This window comes from Pieris brassicae, chromosome 4, assembly GCF_905147105.1.
Source record: "Pieris brassicae chromosome 4, ilPieBrab1.1, whole genome shotgun sequence".
In the NCBI taxonomy this organism is placed as follows: domain Eukaryota; kingdom Metazoa; phylum Arthropoda; class Insecta; order Lepidoptera; family Pieridae; genus Pieris; species Pieris brassicae.
Window position 1 is genome coordinate 6,774,510 of NC_059668.1, and position 23,670 is coordinate 6,798,179.

The 23,670-nt window shown below is 33.4% G+C and overlaps 3 protein-coding genes across 8 annotated transcripts; 1 reads left to right on the forward strand and 2 right to left on the reverse strand.

The window, feature by feature from the left end:
• Positions 1–281: 281 nt before the first annotated feature.
• On the reverse strand, positions 282–5,751 carry LOC123708833 (probable isoaspartyl peptidase/L-asparaginase GA20639). Of its 5 annotated transcripts, none has more exons than XM_045659752.1 (7): positions 5,638–5,751; positions 4,108–4,298; positions 2,895–3,091; positions 2,584–2,697; positions 2,019–2,187; positions 1,296–1,397; positions 282–804 (listed from the first exon to the last, which is right to left on the reverse strand). In XM_045659752.1, the coding sequence occupies exons 2-7, from the start codon at positions 4,292–4,294 to the stop codon at positions 647–649; spliced, it is 927 nt and encodes a 308-aa protein (XP_045515708.1). In that variant the 5' UTR covers positions 4,295–4,298; positions 5,638–5,751; the 3' UTR covers positions 282–646. The 5 variants fall into 5 exon arrangements, with proteins under 5 accessions (XP_045515708.1, XP_045515707.1, XP_045515711.1 ...); XM_045659751.1 differs by lacking the exon at positions 5,638–5,751 and adding an exon at positions 4,826–5,153; XM_045659755.1 differs by lacking the exon at positions 5,638–5,751 and adding an exon at positions 4,535–4,775.
• A 382-nt stretch (positions 5,752–6,133) lies between these two features.
• On the forward strand, positions 6,134–12,919 carry LOC123708892 (CDP-diacylglycerol--glycerol-3-phosphate 3-phosphatidyltransferase, mitochondrial). Its single transcript, XM_045659888.1, has 7 exons — positions 6,134–6,854; positions 6,949–7,101; positions 7,566–7,783; positions 8,174–8,244; positions 8,561–8,656; positions 9,984–10,110; positions 12,552–12,919. Exons 1-7 carry the CDS (start codon positions 6,278–6,280, stop codon positions 12,675–12,677), a joined length of 1,368 nt encoding a protein of 455 aa, XP_045515844.1. The 5' UTR covers positions 6,134–6,277; the 3' UTR covers positions 12,678–12,919.
• A 46-nt stretch (positions 12,920–12,965) lies between these two features.
• Positions 12,966–21,139, reverse strand: LOC123708761 (protein rhomboid-like). Of its 2 annotated transcripts, XM_045659629.1 has the most exons (6): positions 20,929–21,139; positions 17,464–17,576; positions 16,713–16,830; positions 15,375–15,560; positions 14,595–14,867; positions 12,966–14,366 (listed from the first exon to the last, which is right to left on the reverse strand). In XM_045659629.1, the coding sequence occupies exons 2-6, from the start codon at positions 17,574–17,576 to the stop codon at positions 14,127–14,129; spliced, it is 930 nt and encodes a 309-aa protein (XP_045515585.1). In that variant the 5' UTR covers positions 20,929–21,139; the 3' UTR covers positions 12,966–14,126. The 2 variants fall into 2 exon arrangements, with proteins under 2 accessions (XP_045515585.1, XP_045515586.1); XM_045659630.1 differs by lacking the exons at positions 17,464–17,576; positions 20,929–21,139 and adding an exon at positions 16,946–17,299.
• Between the last annotated feature and the right edge of the window lie 2,531 nt (positions 21,140–23,670).

The window sequence follows — 23,670 nt, forward strand, 5'->3', positions numbered from 1 at the left end:
ACGATTTAGGGTCATTGTCATGCTGAAAGATGCAAGTTACAGGCAAATTATTGTCCGAGTACGAAATCATTATGTGCTCTGAGATATTTTTGTATTGACATTGATCCATTGTACGTTTAATCTTCCGAACAGGTCCAATTCCACATCAGGAAAAACACCCTCAAACTTTAATTTTACGTGCTTGACTATATTCCTTGTGTATTTATAATAAAAAGCATTATTTACAGGACGTCTAACAGCGCTTTCAGCACTGCGCTTCTTAAAAAAAAAAACAAATTATATATGATATTTTAGGCATTTAATGAGTTTTTACTTGTGTGGCTACATCATCGCATGTTTATTGTTAATGGAATGTGTATATTTTACGAACAATTGTACGTTGCAGCTATAGTTTCTTTATTCATAAGAAGTGTTTCTAATTATATGACCACAGCTGTATATTACTAAAAATTTATAAGGACGAGAGAGCATGTAACACTTTCATTTGTATAGTTTTGGTGAAATGTAAAAACACATTTATATAATAATAAAATATTATAATACTGTATATATCACATATAAAACATTATTTTATTATATTGTATTACATCCATCTTATTAACATTTTTTAGGTCATACAAAACCCTATTAATAATCAATCTTTATACTAGTCCTCAAGTCGTTGATTACGTTCAATTCCATAGACAAGTTTATTATTTTTAATGTATGCCCACGCCATCCTCATGGAACTGAAATGTATTCCTACATCTCCATCCCTTGAAAGAGTTATCGCCCCTGCTGTTTTGTTTAAACGATTCGTCATACCTTAAAGAAAATATTTTTTTAATAACATTAGTTGTCACTGATAAATTTTATTGGATTGTCATTAATAAATTGATTTGGTATCAAGCACCATACACAAATAAAGTTATTATATAAGTGTATAATAACGGCCTTTGTAGACAAAGTCGGAACAATCTCTCTTGATTTAGTTTAGAAGGTCCAACTTAAATTCCGCAAGGAAATATAGATCTATTTGTGTAGATCACATTTGCCTAGAAAATTTATCAATAAAATCGACGCAGGAGTGCATAAGCAGTTCGTCGGTGAACTATGAACTTAAAAAAATCTACAATTTATCCATTATTATAAGATTTGATTTACAAAGCTGAACTTATGGCAATGAAATAAAAGTAATAATTGTCAAGGTATTTAACAGGACGGATGGTTATTTTTGACGATTGCACCTGTGTTATCTGTAAAGCTCATGCAATGTGGAAGTCAGATAAACTTGAACTGTCATAAAATTCACTTGCCATCAACAGCAGTCTTAGTAGCAGTGTTTGCATCAATACCAGTCCCCATGAGTTTAATAATACTGTGAGCCAAACAGTACTTCAATATCGATTCACCGTGACCTGCAACGCGGAGATACAGAAATATCAGAAAAACTTAAATAATAATAAAAAAGTGCGCCTGTACCTGTGCCTGTGTTTACACATGTATGAAGTGAAACTTCTTTATGACCTTATTTTTTCGAAAAATGATCTACTATATGCAACTTTACAGAAATTGGTTAAATAAAGTTAAATTAGATAAATATTATCAAAAGGCTTTTATTATTATAGACATGAATACAATAATACAATTATTTCATTTTACTTTATTACTACTAAGATTATTACAGAATTTCATTAATTGTAATAGGATTATAACCGTTATTATTCTATATTATTCATTGTTATCGTTATTATATGTTTTAGTTATTAATGGTTTCGAGTCTCTTCGAATTAACCGTGGTAGGGACAAGAAAAAGATGGTGCGTAACCGAAGAATGTGATTTCTTTAAAAAAAAACGATCACAGATACAGAAAGCTCTTTCCAGGATGCAGGATTTAAAACACTAATATAGTATTGAAATCCTTATGAACGCTAAGGTACACAAATCGTATTTCTATTTTAGTTTTCTAGTACATATATTGGTAATTGTTAATGTCTACGTCGAAAAGCGCTAATCTAAATTAAATACATAGTCGTACCAGTGGTAGAAACACCTCCAACATGATTATCAGCATATGTGCCGCTACCTATCTGTGGCGTGTCTCCAATTCGGCCGACGGCTTTCCCACACATTCCTCCAGTGCTAGTAGCAACCGCTATATCCCCATTACGATCAATTGCAACTGCACCCACTGTTCCCACTCCTCCCTAGAACAGTTTCAAGTATTTTTGTAAAACTTATTATTACCACTTAGAGGTATTAATTATTTTTAATGCGTGCGAATGCTTATATTTCAAACTTACCTAGAACATCAATAGTCTACACTGCTATTGTTCTTAGTATACAAACTAGCTCCAATTTAAGCAAGACCTAGTAGAAATCCCATCAATCATGAATAAGTATGTATAGTCCAAATTAAAAAAGAGGTCGATACATTTCAAAGTCGTCATTGTTACTTCCATTTGTGCCTATTATGTTTTCGATTTTTAAGCCTTAGAAATGCCGGTTTTTACAATAAATTTCCTGTAGGTTCTTGCGCACGTAAAATAGCTATTGGTAGGCGTAGTTCGAACGCTTTGATCAAGGTAAACTTTGATACTTACGTCATTCTTTAAACCTATTTCGGTTTTACCAAATTCACCGTGTTTCAAGAACTCATCGAGAGCGTGTTTTGCATTTTCACTGATAAGTGATTCTGGCGGCACCGTTTGAAATCCCTAAAAATATAGATAAACATTTTTAATATTATTGATATTAAATTATTTGAACTGAAATGATAAATGTTACGATCGCAAAAACTCTATGATCTATTCTCCATGCTGATGTTATATTTGAATTGTTTAAAATTAAAATATCATTGTTGATTGAAATTCTTAAAATTCTATTAATAATGATGACATTAAATAAATATTACCTTCTCCAGAGCAAATATTTTAGCACCCTCTGCACCAAGCAATGAGTGGGGTGAATCTGATAAAACTTTGTGGGCAATACTGATTGGGTGTTCAAAGTCTTTAATTAGTGTGACAGCACCCACATCAAGGTTTTTTCCACTCATAATACTGGCCTCCATTTCTACTTCACCACGTAGGTTTAATACCGAGCCGAAGCCTGTAAAAGCATTGTGTTAACTGTTATTGCTATTGAAATATTTCCAATTCTTAAATTGTAGGCTACACTATGACTACGCGACTACACGGAAGGATGTCAACTTCAATAATGGTAACAGACTAAAGCCTGTTCAAATCTAGCCACATTAGTGAATACATTACCGTCTACGGTAGAGGCGGCCGAGAGAGTATGCGATATTATAGTACAGACCAAAATTCTGGACGAGTTTCATCCTCAGGGATGTATAAAGATTTGGACGGGTATATCAGGCGTAACTGTTGTTATGTCAACGCGGTGTGCACCTCTACCTACAGTGGCAGCGAATATGGCTCGGTTTAAAGATCTTTAAAAGAAAAGTATGATACATCCACTACATAATTGAAGTTAACATAATTAAAAAAAACATTAGGTACATTACTAATAAGTACAATATATACAGTGAGACAAAATAGTATAACAAATTTACTTAAGGATAAACTAGAACCTTCTTTTATTAGTGTTACATACTCTGAACTTATTCTGAAAATAATAATATATTTTGTCAAATTTAATTATATACCCTTTTTAATTTATTTCTGGTCGAGTACTTTTTTCGAGTTGACATAAAAAATGCATGACGCACAGAATTTGCCGTAACGCAAGTTCCGCTCTGTACATCGAGAGCAAACAACGTAAATATGGCGAGAGAATGTTGAGGTATTTCCCACCGCGGTAAATAAATGGTCTACCCAGTCAGATATTAGATAGCTTAATACTAACCAACATAAACAGTGAATTAAAAAACTACTTTTATATTTCTTTGTCATGCTCCTAAACTAGACTGCTATGTTTACATTACTACACACAACAGCGGTTTTCTAATGTAATATATTGTGATTATATTATATTATTTTGTAAAATAAAGAAATTTAAAAAAAATACTATTTGAGGAATAACTGGTATATACCAACTTCATTACAGATCACTCAAATATTAGAGAATACATTTGTCTTAAGATTACCGGAGGAGATATTCACCTGCATTAAAATACTCATCCTTCTCCATGGAAACCACAGCAGCCTCAACAGCATCCAAGGCAGTGCCACCGTCTTTCAATATTTTACTTCCAGCTTTTACAGCAACTCTAACACCATCTAGTTTGCCTTGTACTCGACTGTCTGGTATATCACCAGCACCACCGTGAACTATGATGATTGGCTCCATTGTTCTACAAATTAGAAGATCTAATTAAAAAGTCAATATATACATTTTGTATAAAATTTATTAGTGATCCAATTTACAAAATAATACATTAATAAAAGCAAACCTGTCTAAACAGTTAATTCAGATTTTAGTAACTTGTATATTATTATTGGGGTACATACAGCTGAGTTTATCATTCTGCCTTATCAACCAACTAACAAATATTTATTGACTTCTATCTTATCACAAATACAGCCATACCTATAGACAGTGTAGTTTTCTTAAGTGATCATTTTATATTATTAAGTATTTTTCTTGGTATGAACTAACAAGTCTTACAGAAGTATGAATAGTTTTAGGTTTAGCTGAAATGTTGGCACCTCAATGTTAAGATATATAGATCTTCAATTAGATTGAGTGGTAGAACAGGTCATAGGTATATTATATAAAACACTGCATTTGTAACAAAATTATATAGCTAACTTTGTTGCTAAATTCTGATTACTAACTTTAAATACTAATAACAGTTTTTACTGTGATTATTAAACTTACACAGATGCAAATACATATGTAATGTTCCTAAAAAATATTATGTACTCATGTATTCAAACAAAATATTATTGTTACAATTCTAGCTTTTATCAGTATCTTTTACAGTCCAATAACTAAACAATCATTGCCATTTGCCATGGATAAATTTAAGAATTGGCTAGTTATTATTGTCGAAGGTGTACACACTAAATAGATTAAGCATTAACGAGTTAGTTATGATCCAAACAATTTCCAAAGTAATTAGTTATATAGACGTATCAACAAATCCATTGGCAATTCATAAACAACAATGCATTTTTATATTTTTAAATGCTTTTTTTTTTAATAATTTTGTGGCCTGGTAACGAGACCTTTAAGCCAAGTCTTATTAGTGGTCACTAATTCACATGTTATTCTATCGTTCCACTTGTTTTCTTAAATCTTTCCCACGGTATTTTTAATGTATTTATATACACTATAACACTTTTTGTTTTTGAACAAATCACACAACTGGCGGCGGGAGGATCACTAATTTCTATTATTTCACTTGCCAATATTAGTCTATTAAACATGAATAATTGGTTTTGGCATTTAAAAAAGATATGGTTGATATCTGCGATCTCGTTATTATTACAGAAAGAGCAAATATTGTTAGCTATAATATTAAGTTTAGCGAGGTGCGCGGGTGCAGTGTTATGCCCAAAACGCAATCTGTTGATTGTGGTAACGAACTCACGACTCACGATACAGCTAGTATTCAACTCATCATACCAGGGTCTTATCAGTAAATATTCCTGTATACTACCATACCATTTTCCTGTATACTACCATACCATTTTCCTTTCAATTTTTGATCTTCTTTCCATAATGTTGTCCATAAATTTTTTATCGAGTTATTGATATAATAATAATAATCAGTCATAGGAACCTGTACCACATTTCTGACATTAAGAGTTTTTTAAATGCTACCCGCATAGCATAGATATATCTACAGATGACAGAACCTACTGGGAGTGGGCGATCGATAGCCTATTATTTTAGTCAAAGTATTTATTCTATGATCCGCTCGGAAGTTCGATTAAAGTCGATCAATAGAGTTCGATCTGAAAAATGGAATTTGAGATTGTTAATAATACAGATGAGTGATTTTTTCATGCTTTCCAAATACTTTACACTTAATTTATTTAGTTTTCGGGTGTACGCACTTCAAAATTTAAAATCTATATCCAACTACCAACTCCTATACCACAGATATAGTAGAATATATAGAGGAGATCTATGATGATAACAGTCGTTTTAACTTTTATCAGTCATATGTCAGCTTCACGTCAGAAAATTTATAACTTAAATTTATAATTCAAATTTGATTTTCACAAATTTACTATCAATATTATTATTACATACAAAGTGAACCATGTTTTGAATTTTAATAATTCTATAATATCTAGCTACACTAAAAGTACTTTCATTAAAATGAGTCTACGCTTCCGACCTCCAGAGTTACAGTCTTTTAACTGGATATTTAAAGATTCTCCGTGTTTTCCTGTAAGCGCGGCTAAAATTAATATAATAACAAACCCAAAACAGTTCTATGAAACGCTATCGGAAAGATTTAGATTCGCAAAACGTAGAATATCAATAGCTAGTTTGTACATCGGTACAGGTGAATTGGAAAGAAAATTATTGGGATTTACAATTGAGAATATTAAAAATAATGATAATGTTAAATTAAATGTTTTACTGGACTACCAAAGAGGAACACGAGGTGAAGTTAATTCTCTAAGTTTATTTACTGATTTTACTAATGGGGTAAGTGAAAGGTGCAAGTTGGCTTTATACCAAACTCCTCGGTTACAAGGCTCTTGGTCGAAAATACTGCCCTCACGGTACAATGAAATTGTGGGTCTACAGCATATGAAGTTATACATATCAGATAATTCTGTCATTTTAAGTGGTGCAAATTGTTCTAATGACTATTTTGAGAAGAGACAGGATCGATATATTGAAATAGAAGATGAAGATTTAGCTAACTTTTATTGTGAACTTATAGGTATGAAAATTGTAAGTTTTAATTGTTAAATATTATATTACTAAAATAAACCTTAACTTTATATTGAAAAAATCATGCTTGTTATAATTTTTAGATGAGGTAACAAACTTTAGTAAACTGACTGGAAAGGTCTCTTCAGAAATCGATAAATCTTCAAAGGAGGTTGCGGTAAAAAATCTTAATCAAAATGTCAATAAATTGATCAATAAGTGGAAAGAACAACAGAATTCTAAATTTATGTCTCTGGGTAATGGCAAATATTTTATGACCAAATATGTTTTACTTTTTATGAGTATGATAACACATACAATGTAAACTCCCAGTAACATCCCTCGATTTAACGACAAACTCCCAGTAATGTCCCTCGATTTAATGACAAACTTCCAGTAACGTCCCTCTATTTAATGACAAACTCCCTAAAGTATAGTCATCAATTGGCTTTGCTTGGTTAAGCTGTTGGCATTATGCATACAAACTTTATAAGAAATTAATTTTTTGTTTACTAATTGGGATTGCTTGCATGTGTAGACTGTTGTTGACCATGACTAATAAGTAGGAGTCATGGATTATTCTCTATAGTTTTTTATATAGTTTTTCTTTTCTCCATTGAATGACAATATCTTTAACATCAGTAAAGTGCAGAGTCCTTTCAGTGTTGTTATATAGAGTTTACACTGTATGTTTGCTAGAAAAAATACATTTTCTTTATAGATCTAAAAGCAAATGATACATGGATTTTTCCATTAATACAAATGGGTGAATTTAACATTAATCTAGATGAGCAAGCAACTTGTACTATACTTGAAACACTTCCAAAGGGTGGTTTTGTAAAGCTAGCGACAGGATACTTCAACTTGACAGAAAAATATTCGAAGACTTTGTTACGAAACTGCAAATCAAACATTAGTTTACTGATGGCACATCCAAATGTAAGTTTATTTTAATTTTTTTTTTTTAAAACTAGCTTCTTTATAATAGTAAGGTTTAGCACTCGCTAGTATGGTAAAGAAAACATTGTAACAATCGGCATAGTTGATGGAGTGTGTTAGGCACAGAAGGCTATTAGAAAACAAAGGATTATGAAATAGATGCAGAAATCTGAGCCCAATACCAAAAAAGTTGTAGCTGGTTTTAATTAATATAGAACATTAATTTATGTATTATTTTTAAAAATTTATTAACTAATTAGTGCAAATTGCTAAATTAATTTCTTTTGAGAGCTTTTATGAGTGTTTGGTTGAATGCACTGTCTGTTAACTGTGAACTGCAGGGCATAAGTACTAAATAGTTAGTTTCAATAATAAAACTTTTATTCTTAGGCAAATGGATTTATGGGTGCAGCTGGACCTGCGGGAGGCATCCCTCATGCTTATTCATTAATAGCTACAGAGTAAGTTGAATTTTTTTTTCATTATGTAACTTTTAAATGTAAACTTTTCAGTTTCTTAGTCTAGTTAAGATGGTAACTCTTCTAGTAATAGGGAAGGTGAAATCTTGGAACAATTACTCTTACTGTTTATAATAAAAATGTGTTTAAACTATTTATATGATATTATATTATAGGATGTTTTGATTTTTAATATGTACTTTAATTGAAAACCCATTCTGGATTCTCACTAGAACCATCATAACCAATTTCATATTTAATAAATAGAAATTTGTAATTGAATGGAGTTGTTTTTATATTTGTAATATATTAATTTCAGATTTTGGCAACAAGTTATAGAATATAATCAAATAAGCAGAGTACAGATGTTGGAATATGAAAGGCAAGGATGGACATTCCATGCAAAGGGACTTTGGTGAGTGATATTTAGGTTGAGGCATGTTAATTTATTTATTAGTTCTAAAATATTCAGTCACCAGTTTGTTCCGGTACTGATCGACAACTGTGCGAGAAATATTTGCATGGCAAGTGTAGAGAGTCTGGAGATAGAGGTATCATCTGCATAGAAATGTATGTTGCTAAGTTGCAAGATATCATTGATATGCAAGTGTTGAGATGAAAGTGTTGGTCATAGGACACAGGTTTTAAGTCGGAACATGCTCCGTATATGACGAACTTAGTGTTCCGATCGACCAGCAAGCTGCCCGAGAAATTATGCAACTAGGATCCAATAGGCTGAACGCTTCGAGAGAAGCGCTTTATGCCACATTCGATCAAAGGCTAAAGCATTCGCTATATCCAAACAAAACGAAGAGGAAACAAGCTAAAGGGGGAGTCCCCTTGGAATCAATTGCCTAAAATGATTTCATTATTTTAAGAACAAGGAGGTTATAGCTATTGGGCGATAGTTAAACAGGATCAGAGCGATCGCTTTTTTTTGAAATTGGATGTATTGAAGCGGTCTTCCAGCACTTCCGGACAGTGCTGAGCGAGTACAGGTACCGAGCAACGCGCGTTAGGACCGGAGCCAACTGACGAGCACAAGCACGCAGCACAATTGGGGGATGCTATCAGACCCGCTCGATTTATGAATGACCAAGGAAGATAGAGTTTGTGACCGTCCCATCTGGTATAATTACGGGGGCTATTTGTGTCAGGCAATGTAATGAAAAGACCTACCCGCGTGATCGCTGTATCAGAGCCGAGCCATTATGGTGGGCGTTTAAGTCGCCAAGTTAGTATTACGATTTCGTCGGACGGGACCTTTTGAAGCCAGAACTAATAGGATTGGATTGGTTAAGTCCACGTGAGCGTGGAAGGTGTTGCCTTCGGTAAATTCTTTCGTTTGCCCCGAGATCGATATCAGCAATTTGCTATGTTTTTGAGCGCAGATTTGCCTTAAAAATAGAAAGAGCTCCCTGTGCGTCTACCACCGAATGCTGAATGTTGCGATGGTGGACGCCCAGAGGAAGTAGTTATTTGAAAAAGATTACAATTATTATTTGAAAAAACAAAGATTAGAATGTGAGAACATAATGTGACTGAACATTCTATAACTTTAGGAATTATTCTACGGTCGTGATATGATAATCAAATTTATCTACTCGTAATTTTTAAATATGACTTCAATATTTTTAACGTGCTTAATTTCGTCGTAGAATACATAGAAAAATTTTGTGAACTTGAAATTAGTTGAACTAAAACCAACACTGAATTGTGTCTATAATTTTGTGATATTTTAGGTATTACCCTCCTGGTAAACAATTTCCCTGGATAACGATTGTGGGCTCAGCGAATCTCGGCGAACGCAGTGTTAAACGAGACTTAGAAGCCCAAGCGGCCATATTTACCTCATCTACAGATTTGCAGGTATTTCTAAAGATTTTGGTAGTCTGTGCGGAAATGCCGTCGCGGTTGTATAAGAGCGGTTACAGACTACTGATTTTTACGCGCGTGTAAGCTAGTCTTTGGATGCGCGTGTAGGCACGTATAGGTGCGCCTTTTGGCACACGCGCTATGTGTTAACGCGCTTCTAAGCTCGTATTAAAGTTAACGGCTCTCTGTCTTGATGCAACCATCGACACCCAGCATCTTTTTCATCTTCTCAGTCGACGGCGACTAAGTAACGCAAATTGCAATGTTTCTTCGTCAGAATCCATTTTGGATACTGACACGACGCCACTACCGGTGAGCGAACACGTCGAAATATGCCAGTTGAAACGACCGTATACGCGCAGAAAAATATGCTAGTCAGAACCGCCCTAAGGGCGCAGCTGCGCAAAATTTTCTTATGTTGTTAAATTATTCGACTGTAATCTTGATACTAAATACGAAAAAATTTAATCGTAGTAAATTATATTAGAGTCTGGCTAATGAAAGACGATAACGAAAAAGCGCGGCAAATTAAAAAAAAAATTGTATGGTATCCTTAAAAGTTTGATATATTTTGTGGATTAAACTTACTTGATACTTGATTTTATTTTTTACATTCATAGTAACAGTTACTACTTTTCATTTCCATGAAATTAAATACTTTACGTATTTAGGCTTTTACTATTGATACTTAAAATGACTAGCATTGCATGGAAAACTAAAACTATATTTATTATAAAACACAACTTTATTCGGAATAATCAAAATCAGAATCCATAAAATCATTATACATAGATTCATCAGAGTCATTCCTGTTATCACTGTCTCTCACATTGATTATGAAACTTTTTAAATGTTCCTCTGTAGTTCCTTTACATTCCTTTCTCCCTTGTCCCTTTCTTTATATTTATTTTCCACATGTACAACATGATCAGTAACTGCTCTGTAGTAAATTTAATATTTTTATTTGCTACTCTGCGTTTTGCCAGACTCAATACCAGCTCAATGGCATTTAGACCACAATGGTATGGAGGTAGTCTCAATACCTCATGACCATTGTGCTTTAAAATTTCAAAAGCTTCATATATTGGCTCTGGTTTATACCGTATTACTAGACATTACGTATTATGTACCTTTTTCCAAATAAAATATTTTTAATAGCACCACTCGTAGCGGGACCTTGCCACGATTTTTTTGGCTTGTAGTTTTATGGACATAAGTTTCATCTAAATAAATTACTGGCCTTCTTTCTGCGCTCTTCAACGATATAGATCTTAAATAGTAATGTCTCCAGGCACATATGTTATTGCGCTCTATTAACAAGGAACGTTCATTTTTGTTGTCCAAATGAGACACTCTTGAAAGGAGAAAAGTATTGAACATTTTCCAATGATGGAAGCGATTGCTTTAAAGTACTGGTTCTGGGATTTTATTCTATCTTTCTGCTCCAAATCAGTGAGCTTACCAATAGTTTTCACTATTGCATTGACTACTTTTAACATCCTCCAGATTTCCTGCGAAAGAAACGAAATATTCTATCAAATAAAACAAAGTTTAGGCTATTCTACCTGTTAACTATTCGGAAAAAAATTCTAATAGAAATAAAAATGAGTAATTGCCTGAAGTGTCAAGACAATAAATCATACTAATCTAAGAAAGTCAACACCACACGTAAACAATCTTGTTTTTGATAGAATTCAGCTTCTTTTTCTTGGAATTTGGATATCATACAGAACAATATCTCTCGAACTCCACTTTTAATAGTTTTACTCATATTTAAACACGTAAATGAATAAATAAGAACAAAATTAATCAAAACTAATGTTTGACAACAGCCATATTGAGAAATTGACAAAGATATCCTGTGTTGCCATCCGAAAGTTTTTAAATAATTCAATTATCTTCTTTCATTAGCCAGACTCTAGTTCGTAAGCGGCATGCCGGTTCTTTTTCCGCACAGAGCACGTTATTTTGTAAAGTCCAGTACATCTTATAGCCAATCCTATTTGTAATTCGAGAGCATTTTTTCTAGTGAAATCAGTATGTTAAAAACGTATTGGATTTTGACATACGAGTGTCGTGGTTCGCACCAATACTCGACCCTTAAAGTTAAACTTTTTCATAGCAACCTATAAAGGCAATCCTACTCTAGGATAAGTGATGAACATAGAAAAATTGGTTTAAAATAAATTAGATTATTGTTTACAATTATTTCTGTATGACGTTTGACGAATATGACAGTAGTCAAGACGAGATAGTGATAGGAATTGGAATATGGACCATAGTTTTTCCCTCAAAAACATTTATCTTAGAATTTTAGATCCTGGTCCCGATGAAACATTAATTATATAAGTGGACAGAAATGTCTGCTGCATAAATTTGCACATACAAGGTCAGAATATGTTTTAAGTGTATATTTTTATGTATTTTTTTTTTAGAGACGGCTTCATGATGAATGTTCGAAGCTACATAGTTACGCAACAGAATGCAGTAATAGCCTACAAGAGAGACAGGTGCCTCTTTGGGTACGAGCCACTGTTGGGCTTTTTCGAACATACTTCTAGTTACCATCAACTCGGAAATCTTGGTTTGGAAACTGGTATAACTGGCCTGGTTAAACGTTTAGATAATGTAATATTTAGGCATAACATTGTCTTGGACATATTTCTATCATTATAATTCCAGTTATGTTGAATGCTGGTTTTTAGCTTAATAGTATTATTTGTGAGCTGTTTATTGTCTCTGAGTACAAACTGATGACGCTTTATGAATGAGTTTATTTTATTTGTTTTTATAAAGTTATTATTTAGAACTTGTGTTTCATTGTGGGTTAAGACAAAATAAAAATCGTATTCATTCATCATTCACTTATAATGCGTATTCTTATTTTATAATCACATAATTATAATTATTTCAATTCGCACTTAAAATAATTTTAAAATAAATTAAACAAAAACATTCTGCAATAATTTATACAAAATCAGTCGGTTTCTGACATTATTTGATTACAATACAATTAAAATTATACAATTTTATAGTAATAGGAATCAGGCACATTTATATAAATCTATGTACTTGTGAAGCGAGTTATTAAAAGCATACCACGCCGGTACACGGAAATTGCTAGACGGGAGGACGACTTCTTTATCAACAGTTATTATTGGGTCTTGACACTTTAAACTGCCTTATTTCAAAACAATGAAAATATTTATTTAGTAAATACATTTAGTAGGTGAAAATAAAAAAAAATCTGATTTACACATGTAAGTATCTGCTCAGTCGCCGCCCTAAACTTATAAAGTAATTATTGATCCCACAAAACAAAAAAACTCACTATTGAGCGTAATCATCGAAAACATTGCGATTGAGCAATCAAATGTTAATATCACTTGATAATTTCTGAGCAATTAAATTGGACCATAGCAAACATACGTAGAACGTAACTTCACCAGCGGAGTACGGACGCCATTTTATTCTAATCTTTGGTGTGATGGGTTGACAAAATGGCGCCGGCTAGATTATCCTCGTATTGTATTGAATCTAGCTCGGTCGCCATGCCATGTGGGAACATATGCGGTAACGCCTTCGACCTAATACTACGGACGCTGATAGGTACAAAAATAGTTCACCTATATATAATTAGGACTACTTAACACTTAAGTATCGCGAGGGGGCTTTGGAGAAACAAAACTGCAATTACCTACTATAAAAATAGCTTAACAAGTGTTAACTTGTATCAGCGAAAACAATGACGGTGCGTGAGAGCTGGACAGCAGCACCCCTCATATCATATCACACTAAGGTAAATTGACTAGGCGTTTGTGACCGGTCACTGGTACCGCGACGAAACTGGCGCAAACGAAGCCATCCCATCCTAAACACTCTTCACTAATACTCAATCAAAAATTACACATCTTCGTTACGATTAGACGCATCTCTAATAAGATGCCCTTAAATTAATTTATTCTTAATATGGACGGGAAATCGTTTGCGCCATTCTGAGTATTGTGTGATCAAAAGCCAGCGACGTCGGGTGGTGGGTCTGGAGGCATGTAGTGCAGTTCGTCTACGGGCCCGCTAAATATATTGTATAGGACGGCGAAAAGTGTACAAGCCGCGTAAGCTCCGAGTGCCGCCCACCACAGCAAGCGTTCCCATAGACGCTGTTGGGCGTGCTTCAGGACGAGGAGACCAATGGTCAGCCCTGCTAGAGCACCTGCTACGTGTGCCGCGTAAGATACGGGTGGCGCTTCCTAAAACAAAAAATATCTCGTTAAATATAATAAAAAAACGAAATGTTATTTATTTAAGCTTTCTAAAAATATGGGGTCTTTTAGACAGCTAGTTTTACTGTTCAATAAACATTACGATTGAAAAAAATTACTTTCTATTCTTGTTCTCATTCGCTTGTTCGTTTAAAAATATAAACGAAAATTTATTCAGAGCTTAGGTTCAAAGTTGTATGTCATTAAAGTACTCACTTTAGTATATCTAGCGTGAACGGCAAAGCCGACGTCACACGAGGCAACTGCCAGCGCGGCTACCAATCGCACGGCGCCATAGCGCATAGCGTGGAAATTTAGCAAGGCGTTCGCCAAGTGAGCAGCCAATAATGCGTAAACTCCACCAGAAGCTCCCGCGAGACACACGTCGGGGTCTAGTACTGAGGCGGCCAAAGAGCCACCCAGGACACCCGCTAAGTAAACAGCACCACAACGCGCTGCGCCATGAACCATTTCTAACGGCAAACCCACCTGGAATAAAAATTATAGACTACTGTGAGACTTCTATAAATTTTACTAAATATAATTCAAAATAAATTTCCAAATATTTTATGTTTCAAAGAAATAAATGAAATTAAAACTATAAGATTGTACATAAAATGTATAGATGTGTAGGTTTCCTGCGTTTCGATAACCAATTACGCCCTTTATATTTGCATCATATCTATTACATTTAAGGTACAAAGTAATAAATTACAGATTCGTATTAATTATCTCTATACAATGCTGCATGATACTTTAAACATTGCGTGCTTTCTCACTAATTACGTATTGATATAAAGGAAGCCCTAGTAGGTGTTAAATAATAATCTATCATAAATCTGTATCTATTGGAAAAAGGCTTCATTTCTATACATTGAATCGGCCTTGTACCAGGTACGTCGTCAACATTAAATTACATTTTTGGAACTAAACATAAAAGCGTATTTATTTTTTTCATTTTCCAATAAATGTAGCGAAATCGCCAAATATACATACCGCAAGTTGCACAAGGAGGTTAAACGCGAGATGAAGCCAGCCCGCGTGTACGACACTATAGGTGAAGAACCTCCAAAGTTCGCGGCGTCTGTCCGGACGGTACACCAGGGGAGAGTCGACGGGCACGGGACCAGCCGCTGCAGCCACGCCCCCTGAACCCCATGAGTACCACGCGAATACGCCCAGCTGAAAAATAAAAATATTTATACCTTTTATGCAACGTGAAGACTTCGAAGCTAGGCATTTTAGGATTCACAAAATAATAGAGCTTCGGAAGAGAATTTAAAAAAACTTATGAAAAGTATCCTCGTAAAGAAAAGATGGGACGTTTCCTTATAAAAAGTATCTTTCCCTAAAATACCGTTGCTTCAGAGTTTAATTCAAATTAAATGGATAAAGTTAGGTAAGCAATGTGCCTATAAACCGATATAAACATTATAAACCCAAAACTATGGGAAATCACGAAAACTTGTCTTCTATTTGTACGCACGTAAATTTGTTAAAAGTTTCTCCAATACCGGATACATTAGAATAGAAGAGGTAACAAAAATGCATTCTTAACGGGAATAACTGTTATTGTAACAACAAGTTTGCAATTTCTACATTACATGCAAAAACAGAAATGTTCTCTTTAATGACTTTCTTGAAATGAATACTCGCATATTGTGGCATTCAAAACAATTACATAGCGTAACTCCCCACGAATACATTTGTGTATAACTACGATGTGTATACGATTTCGTTTACGATGACGTTTACGTAGTTTTTTTCTTTGCACATATTTTAGACTTTACATACATAGATTTATGGCATTTTTAAAAGGATCATAATCTTAGAAGTACAAAATTAAATACTTTAATTACTAATAACATTTCAATAATCAGACTGCTGTTAAGAGTTTTCAAATAGGAAAACGGTAGAGTACCTCTTTATCTATACCGTAGAGAATATGAGGAATCGCTTGTGTAGCGGTGAATCAATGTGTGACGGCTTGCGCACGCGCATCAATGTAATTGTTATGATTCACGTAAAGCTCTTGTTTGTGCGGATGTGAAATCCGCAATTACACTTTTTAATTAGCCAACGTAACTGGAGCGGGGATAGAACGGTGTTGAGAAAGTGATGAGTTTCGTCCTAACGGAGAATACAATATTTGCGTCTATAAATACGATAGAAACGTCACAGAACGAAAGTGATTTTCTTTTAAACTCCGCCAAATCCAATCGAATAAAGTTTACTATTGTAACTTTCGTAGAATTTAATATGAATAATATATATGACAATTAGGAACATGGCCAAAGTGCAGAAATTAAAACTACGAGAATTACAGATACTAACCTCTAATAGAGTAACGCAGATGATAAACAGTGGTGGGGGGCAGCACGTATACCTCTCTTGGTAATACTTGCGATCCCGCTCTTCGGGGAGCACTTCCATTGCTACTAAATGCACCATCCTGGAAAGATTAATATTTATTTGATGATATTCTGGAGATTTTAATTTTGATTAGGCAAATGAGGCCATTCGAATTAGGCTTGAAAATATGAATATCATAATAGTTTATACGTTACCTGGCAAAGTTATTTCCTTGTTTTACAATAAAAGTATTTTGTTGTATACAGTAACTATGCGTGCAAAGAAATGCCGTAATTCTATACTTTCACGTTATTCTTAACGCATATCGGCGTATTGGAGCAATTTATCAACAGTTTTTATTGCGGTATAACACAGCACATGTCACACTGACACGAGAAACGAACATAAAAAATTTTGCGATCTCTTTCAACTCACATGGAATACACTGAAAATTTTGTAACTATTGGGTGATATTAGAATATTAGCTAAAACATTTTACGAGAATTTTGCGGTCCCGACATTGTAATGGAACGGTGACGTTAGTAAATAAAGGTTACATAGAAATGACAACCACGTCACGAGTAATGACACATCTTAAAACAATTGCCAATTATATTGTGTAAGCTGTAATAAGTTTTAAAGTTATTTCAAATTTGGAACCCTTAGCACGCGCCATAATCAGCCTTTTAATTGCTTAGATCTCGTTTATAAACAAATTAAATTTCGAAATTACCTGGCGAATAGAGTTGGATCCTCAAGAAGAAGATGGAAGTCGTTCTCGGAGCTGACCTCTCGGTCTCTTTGATGTACTGCGCATCTATAACTACGAGTTCTTTTGCCACTCATCTGTAACAAACAATCATATAATAATATTGATAAACGTATAATTAAGCAAAATAACCGTTCATCCAAAATTTCCCTTAAATACGAAGCACCGCTTAACCCAATTTTTTATTGTTATAATGCAAGATCTTTCCCATGAAAAAAATAATTACTTAAAATTAACATGTAAACGTTAATTGTGAGAAATTTTCTAATAGAACATTGAAAGTCATTGTAATATCGTTTGGTGGATTTGGCAAGAACATGGTGATAGGCAATATAGCGTCGCGAGGTGGATTGATGTGTCGCGGCACAAATCGAGGCTGGCTCGGTTCCAGTTTCGATACGGATACTAGAAAATTTCATCTATCAAGATTTAATCAATTAAATAAAATTGTTCGATAGCTGCTTTAAATTGAACCCATTTAGTGATTTTGAGTAGGAAGGAAAATCTCCAAATGACATAATGTAAATATTTATAACTCTGTATAGTTTTAGTGTAAAGTACCCGGTAAAAATGATTTATTAAATTGAACACTTGGCCTATTAATTAATTAAAAAAAATACTTTAAATTTAAGTACTGAAGTGTTCTTTACATCGTTATTCAAAATGAAACATGCCCTTGAGTTTTTAATATAACACTAACGTAATATGTACAATATTAATTTACTCTCAATTTGTTTGAATATCTCACTCAGGTCGATTAAGATCTTGAGATGAGTCAAAAAAGCTGAATCAGTTCAGTGTACTGAAATCAGTGTTGTACATCCGTGTACTATAAACCCATGACTATCGACCGAGGGCCGCCACCCCCGGCGACGGCCGGCGGCTGAATCGATGAAAAACTTAGGTCAACTACAGTACACAAATAACAAGCCCTAGAGTACTGTATATGTGAACATTATGTTACATTTATATGTATATATTTTAAACTATTGCGTTCGTTTTTCGATCTAAAATATATTAGCTTATTTCGTATAATTTATTATATATATATAAATATAATCGAAATGTTCTAAAACTGTTATGTTACAAAAAACAATCCATTAGTCTGTGGTGAGTTTTAAAAACCTACAATTTTTGTCATGTCTTATGGGGCAACGTTAAGGTATTTTAATGGCTAGTAGTTTGAGGTCGAAGGTGGGTGGTGGTTGTAGGCAGTAAGCACCCAGCAACTTGGCTACGACTATCCATTAGACTATCGCATTGTCCCCGCAGTCGTTCAACTCTTGTTTCCCACGAGATGGCTATTGCCAATGCCAAAACTCAAATAGCGTAGACGCGGCGCAGACGCCAGCTATATCTGTCCTAGCGACTCTACATCACAAAGCGAAGAGACATGTTTATAGATGTACAAATGCAGTTTAAAATACTTATAATTTGTCATAATTGCATATAATGAAGTAGTAATATACTACGGACAGGATTATTAGGGAAAGATTATGCAACGCCGTCGTTTTGATACTTTAAGTGAATTGATTCGGAAAAAAGTAGTTTGACAATATATTAAACATTTTAATTTATAGCTTAGCTGGCTAGTGCCGTATATAAAAGACTTGTTTAACGATAAGTCCATAAACTTTTCGCTGATTCTGCGCGGGCCGGGCGCCAGTGGGCGCGGTGCGACCGACGTGGGCGCCATGGGTCGTGTGAGTCAGCCCGACATCCGACACGTCCGATATATATCCGGAACCACTAACTAGGCTCTATTCCTATTGCCCATCAAAAATGCGCGCGAGCCTACGCGATGCGATAATCATTATAATAAGCGATTATTTATGGCTTATACAGCAATTGGTAAATTAATTGACAAACTAGTAAACTAGTTTTATGTCCGCCTTATTTCTCTGTTTCGCCTTATTTCGCCTTTACTTCGCTCGATGTATTACTTACTAATACATACAATATCGATTTTTTGACGAGTCGATAGCAAATAGCAATATTACATATTTTACCTTTATTTATTAGTATACATAGTAGATATGAATACAACAGAATGTTGAAAGACAGTGGGTTTAGTTATTGGAGAATTATGAGCGTAGGTGCTGGCATAGATTCATACTTGTAGTATGAATGGAAACATAATTGATCTTTTTGTAAAGTTCATTCACCGGAGATTTGACTTAATGCTTTATTTCATTAGTTTTAGTAATCCAAAAATGGTTCTAAATATCATTTTAAAATCCTTTATGTGTATTATAAATCATAGTAGAGGTAAACTTATATCTAGATCTTGAATTTGTTTGGCATGAATGGCATTATACCATAGTAAACTCTGGGAGAGTTCTCACGTAGAAACTTCTATCTCTATATATAATCATAATGTCGCATCTTTTCAATTCTCTCTGCACTATTTTTTATACTTGAAAGTTGCTACATCTATCTTAATGCTATTCTTAAAATCCATTATATATTATATTAAGATATTAACCTTTATTACACTTTACTTGACTTACTTTACTGACTCAAAATTACTGAAAAATACAGACATAATCCTATAATCATGAATATGTATATCTATCAATGTGGAAGACAAAACTAGTAAATAATATTTACACATAATTAATTTTGTAATGTACATTTTGTTACAGACTGCTCCAATTTAACCTGAAATTTTAAGGTTTTATTACATTTATGAATACGTAAAATATGTGTTCAGATTACACCTATGTATTATTGTATACTAGGTCAGTTTGAATATTTAGCGGGTCTTAGAGGAAACATGTTTCGACTAGTTCGGAAACAATATGATATCGATATTTTTTCCGTCTATATCCTTAAAAATATAATTAATCTAGTCAACAGAATCTTGAAGATTTTTCATTTCAAACCACCTTGCATGTAAGGGCATTCCCTTAAATTTAAATAGTTATCAGAATATACATAGAAAACTCATTACTTTTATTGAACTTGAAAAATATTATTAATAACATAGGACACCTACGCTTTATCCTAAAATGGTATGTATTTGGCAAAAGGATTAAAACTATTATTGGCACCTACAAAAATCTTACTCGTATGTACAGTGAATGACAATTGACATGTGATTTGATACCTACAGTAACAAGGATTTTTTAAATTGTTTTCAGATTTTGCGCGTATTGTTTATGACCATTATAAGTCATACAAATAAATGTGTATTTGTGATGATTTTTACAGATTTAATGTCAGTCAGTCAGTTTAATTTTTTTGATTAATATTTAATAACCTAAATATTAGGTTAAGTTCCCTGCAAAGTGTTACAGCAGTTCAAAGACATATGAATTAAGAATATTATTATTGCGATCAAAAATATATCGTATTTTAGCTAGTAAGTTAAGAATTTATTTAAAGTTAAGAGATTGATTGATTTTAGATATTTTAACAGGTACTTACCCATGTTTCAATTAAACTGAACAACACTTAGTAGTCAATAAAATTTATTTGCAGACGTCTAATATACTTGTATAACTTCACTTTAATACTATTTGAGGTAGATTTTTATTAATAATCTTCGATTTGTTTATATCTTTCACTCGACATTGAACACGCGATTGTGTTCTAAGCGTTCAATAACTTTGAAGGAACACAACCTCCCCGCACGAACGTTCGCCGCAGACTGAGTTGAAAATTATTCGAATTTCAAGTCGTCAAGTTTTGTTCCGACTTCGCGCCCCGACACCGGACTTGGTTTTTTCTTATTTTTTTTTCTTTCAGGGGTTCTAAATCGAACGTCCCTTTTTTAGACGACTGCTTCAACTAAGCTAACAGGGTGAAATACGTAAACAGTTACAAATGTATCAAAAGCAATTAAAGAATTGCGAATTTAATAATTTATATTAATATTTATAGGGTTTTTGAAAAAATGTTGTAAGTTTCTTTCTAGAAATATTCATTTATTCTTCAATATAAAATGTAATTCTAACAGTTCTTTTATAATCGTTTCGTTTTATATAGCCATTATTTTTTATTTATTTATTAAAAAGGGTTTATTATACTCGATCGTTAAACGGTGATGTAGGAAAATTATTTTACGTGTAATATATTGAGTTCATATTTTTAGAAGCGAAGACTAAGAAGCGAAACCGTTGTCATATTTTAGTTTGGACTTTTAGAAAATACTTTAAGGTGGCGATATTACCAGGTAAAACAAAAATTGCAGGCAACTTTGCCAGATGGTAATGCAAGACAAAAGGTTTACATAGAATTACTTTTACCTATGATTTAACATCTGTTTTAGCTTACGGTAATGGCTTTAATCATTTCCATATGTTTTGTCTAAGATAACTGAATCATAAATTATATTAGTATATAATAATATAAGAATGAATGCAACCGCAAAGTTTTCGTTCATATAAAATATTACCTTAGCTATATATAACATAATTTGCTACAGGAAACCAATTTGATTGAAATTCTCATAACATTATATTTCTGATAGCTTTCCTAATATTGACAATGACATTGCAAATATATATTTTAGTGGTAAATTTTACGGATCACACCCTAATCAAAGGTAGGTATTGACATAGGCATATATGGTAGAATTAATCGTGTTGCAGAATTATCTAATGCAGGCTATTAAACTACTTATGGACAGATGCTGACGCATTTTGGACCATTCTTTAATGACATTTCACGGTTAGTTGCAAATTGTATCAGGGGATTGCAAGGGGCAGGTGGTCGACAGGAGGTCTGTTAATTTGTACAATATTTATAGCAATATGGTGTCAGCACAAATAGTCGGTCATTTGTTGAAGCGCTGCTACTAATGACTTCAGAATCGGTTGATGCTATTTTTTGTGAACGCGAGTTCGTTTGTTACCCTGTTTATTTGCAGTAGTGCGAGCATTTACCTATGTATGTGTGTCGTAACACACATAGGCGTAACGTAACCCGTGTATCACAATATAACGCGCTAACTAACATCTATTTCAAATACTTTCGGTTATTTTTAACTGAAGGTAAGAATACAATTATAGAACAAAAACTAAATTAATAGCAGTTCCATAAAATTGTAAAAAAAAATCTTAATCTAAACAAGGCCGACAACGAACTCGCGAGCCCTCTGATATTGAGAGTGTCCATGGAAACACTAAATATCAGGTGAGCTTCCTGTCCGTTTGCCCTCTGTTTATAAAAAAATGGCAATTTCTTTTGTTGGTTGGCAATTTGAACATAAGATTGGCTGAAATATAAAATCATACAAAATATTTGTCCTGTTTCTTCATAAATATTCTGAATCTTTTGATTACATATGGTGATATTACATTTACATAATAATATTATTCAGCCTCCATAAAAAAAAATCATCTTGAAAAGTTCCGCAAAACCTCACGTATGTAATGTAACTGATAACATTTCTGTCTTTCATTAAAAAATGACTGACTTTTTAGTTATGAAAACTCTTTGTTTTGAACTTCGGATAATAAAACTATTAAGATGACAACAAATGTCCACAGTTTCACTCAATCCCTTTACTATAAGAGTAAACAATTCATTCTTCATGATCTTCTATAATATGGAAATCGGAGACATTCCGGAAAGGAGCATTTATATCTATAACGTACCAGATATATTCATTGAAATATTTTCAGCAGTTTAACCCTGAAAGTATAACAGATAAAGTTACCTTCCAAAACGGTATGTTCGTTTTATATAGAAAGTGATTGAAAAAAGTAATAATTATCTCGTGATAAAGGTCGTTAAACAACTGAACCGGTAAACGTCCTAACATATGGCGTGGGGGTGCCAGTAACAAAAAATCCACTTAAAACAGCTAGTCACTACAGGCATTTTTTAACTTTGTTCTGGGGCGAGTTATACCGCAATAGATTTTGTTTAGAAGGTCGATCTGTTACCCGATTTCCGAAGAAAGCTATATATATTAATATATATTTCATAAAGACATGAATAGACAATATTGTCAAAGGCTTTGTGTATGCATAAAATATTTAATATTAAAAAATGCTATTGATAGATTTTAAAGTCTTATTGGTATGTTGTTAGTCTACTTGCAAATCTTAAGACCAACTGGACCACCACGACAGTTTCAATGTCTTAATTAAATATAGTAAGTCACGCATTATAATAAAAATGGTAAACTTTATAGATAAAATTAATGACTACTTACGTCGC

What these genes read in the sequence shown, in the direction of transcription:
- LOC123708833 (XM_045659752.1), bottom strand. Translation starts at nt 4,294, where the DNA reads ATGGAGCCAATCATCATAGTTCACGGTGGTGCTGGTGATATACCAGAC. An exon ending in GGATGAGTATTTTAATGCAG is followed by an intron (nt 3,092 to 4,107) that starts GTGAATATCTCC and finishes ATGCTTTTACAG; the next exon opens with GCTTCGGCTCGGTATTAAAC. An exon ending in AAATAGGTTTAAAGAATGAC is followed by an intron (nt 2,188 to 2,583) that starts GTAAGTATCAAA and finishes AAACTGTTCTAG; the next exon opens with GGAGGAGTGGGAACAGTGGG.
- LOC123708761 (XM_045659629.1), bottom strand. Translation starts at nt 17,576, where the DNA reads ATGAGTGGCAAAAGAACTCGTAGTTATAGATGCGCAGTACATCAAAGA. An exon ending in TCTGCGTTACTCTATTAGAG is followed by an intron (nt 15,561 to 16,712) that starts GTTAGTATCTGT and finishes TTTATTTTTCAG; the next exon opens with CTGGGCGTATTCGCGTGGTA. An exon ending in ACCTCCTTGTGCAACTTGCG is followed by an intron (nt 14,868 to 15,374) that starts GTATGTATATTT and finishes TTTTTATTCCAG; the next exon opens with GTGGGTTTGCCGTTAGAAAT.
- LOC123708892 (XM_045659888.1), top strand. Translation starts at nt 6,278, where the DNA reads ATGAGTCTACGCTTCCGACCTCCAGAGTTACAGTCTTTTAACTGGATA. An exon ending in CTTTTATTGTGAACTTATAG is followed by an intron (nt 6,855 to 6,948) that starts GTATGAAAATTG and finishes TATAATTTTTAG; the next exon opens with ATGAGGTAACAAACTTTAGT. An exon ending in TATTCATTAATAGCTACAGA is followed by an intron (nt 8,245 to 8,560) that starts GTAAGTTGAATT and finishes TATTAATTTCAG; the next exon opens with ATTTTGGCAACAAGTTATAG.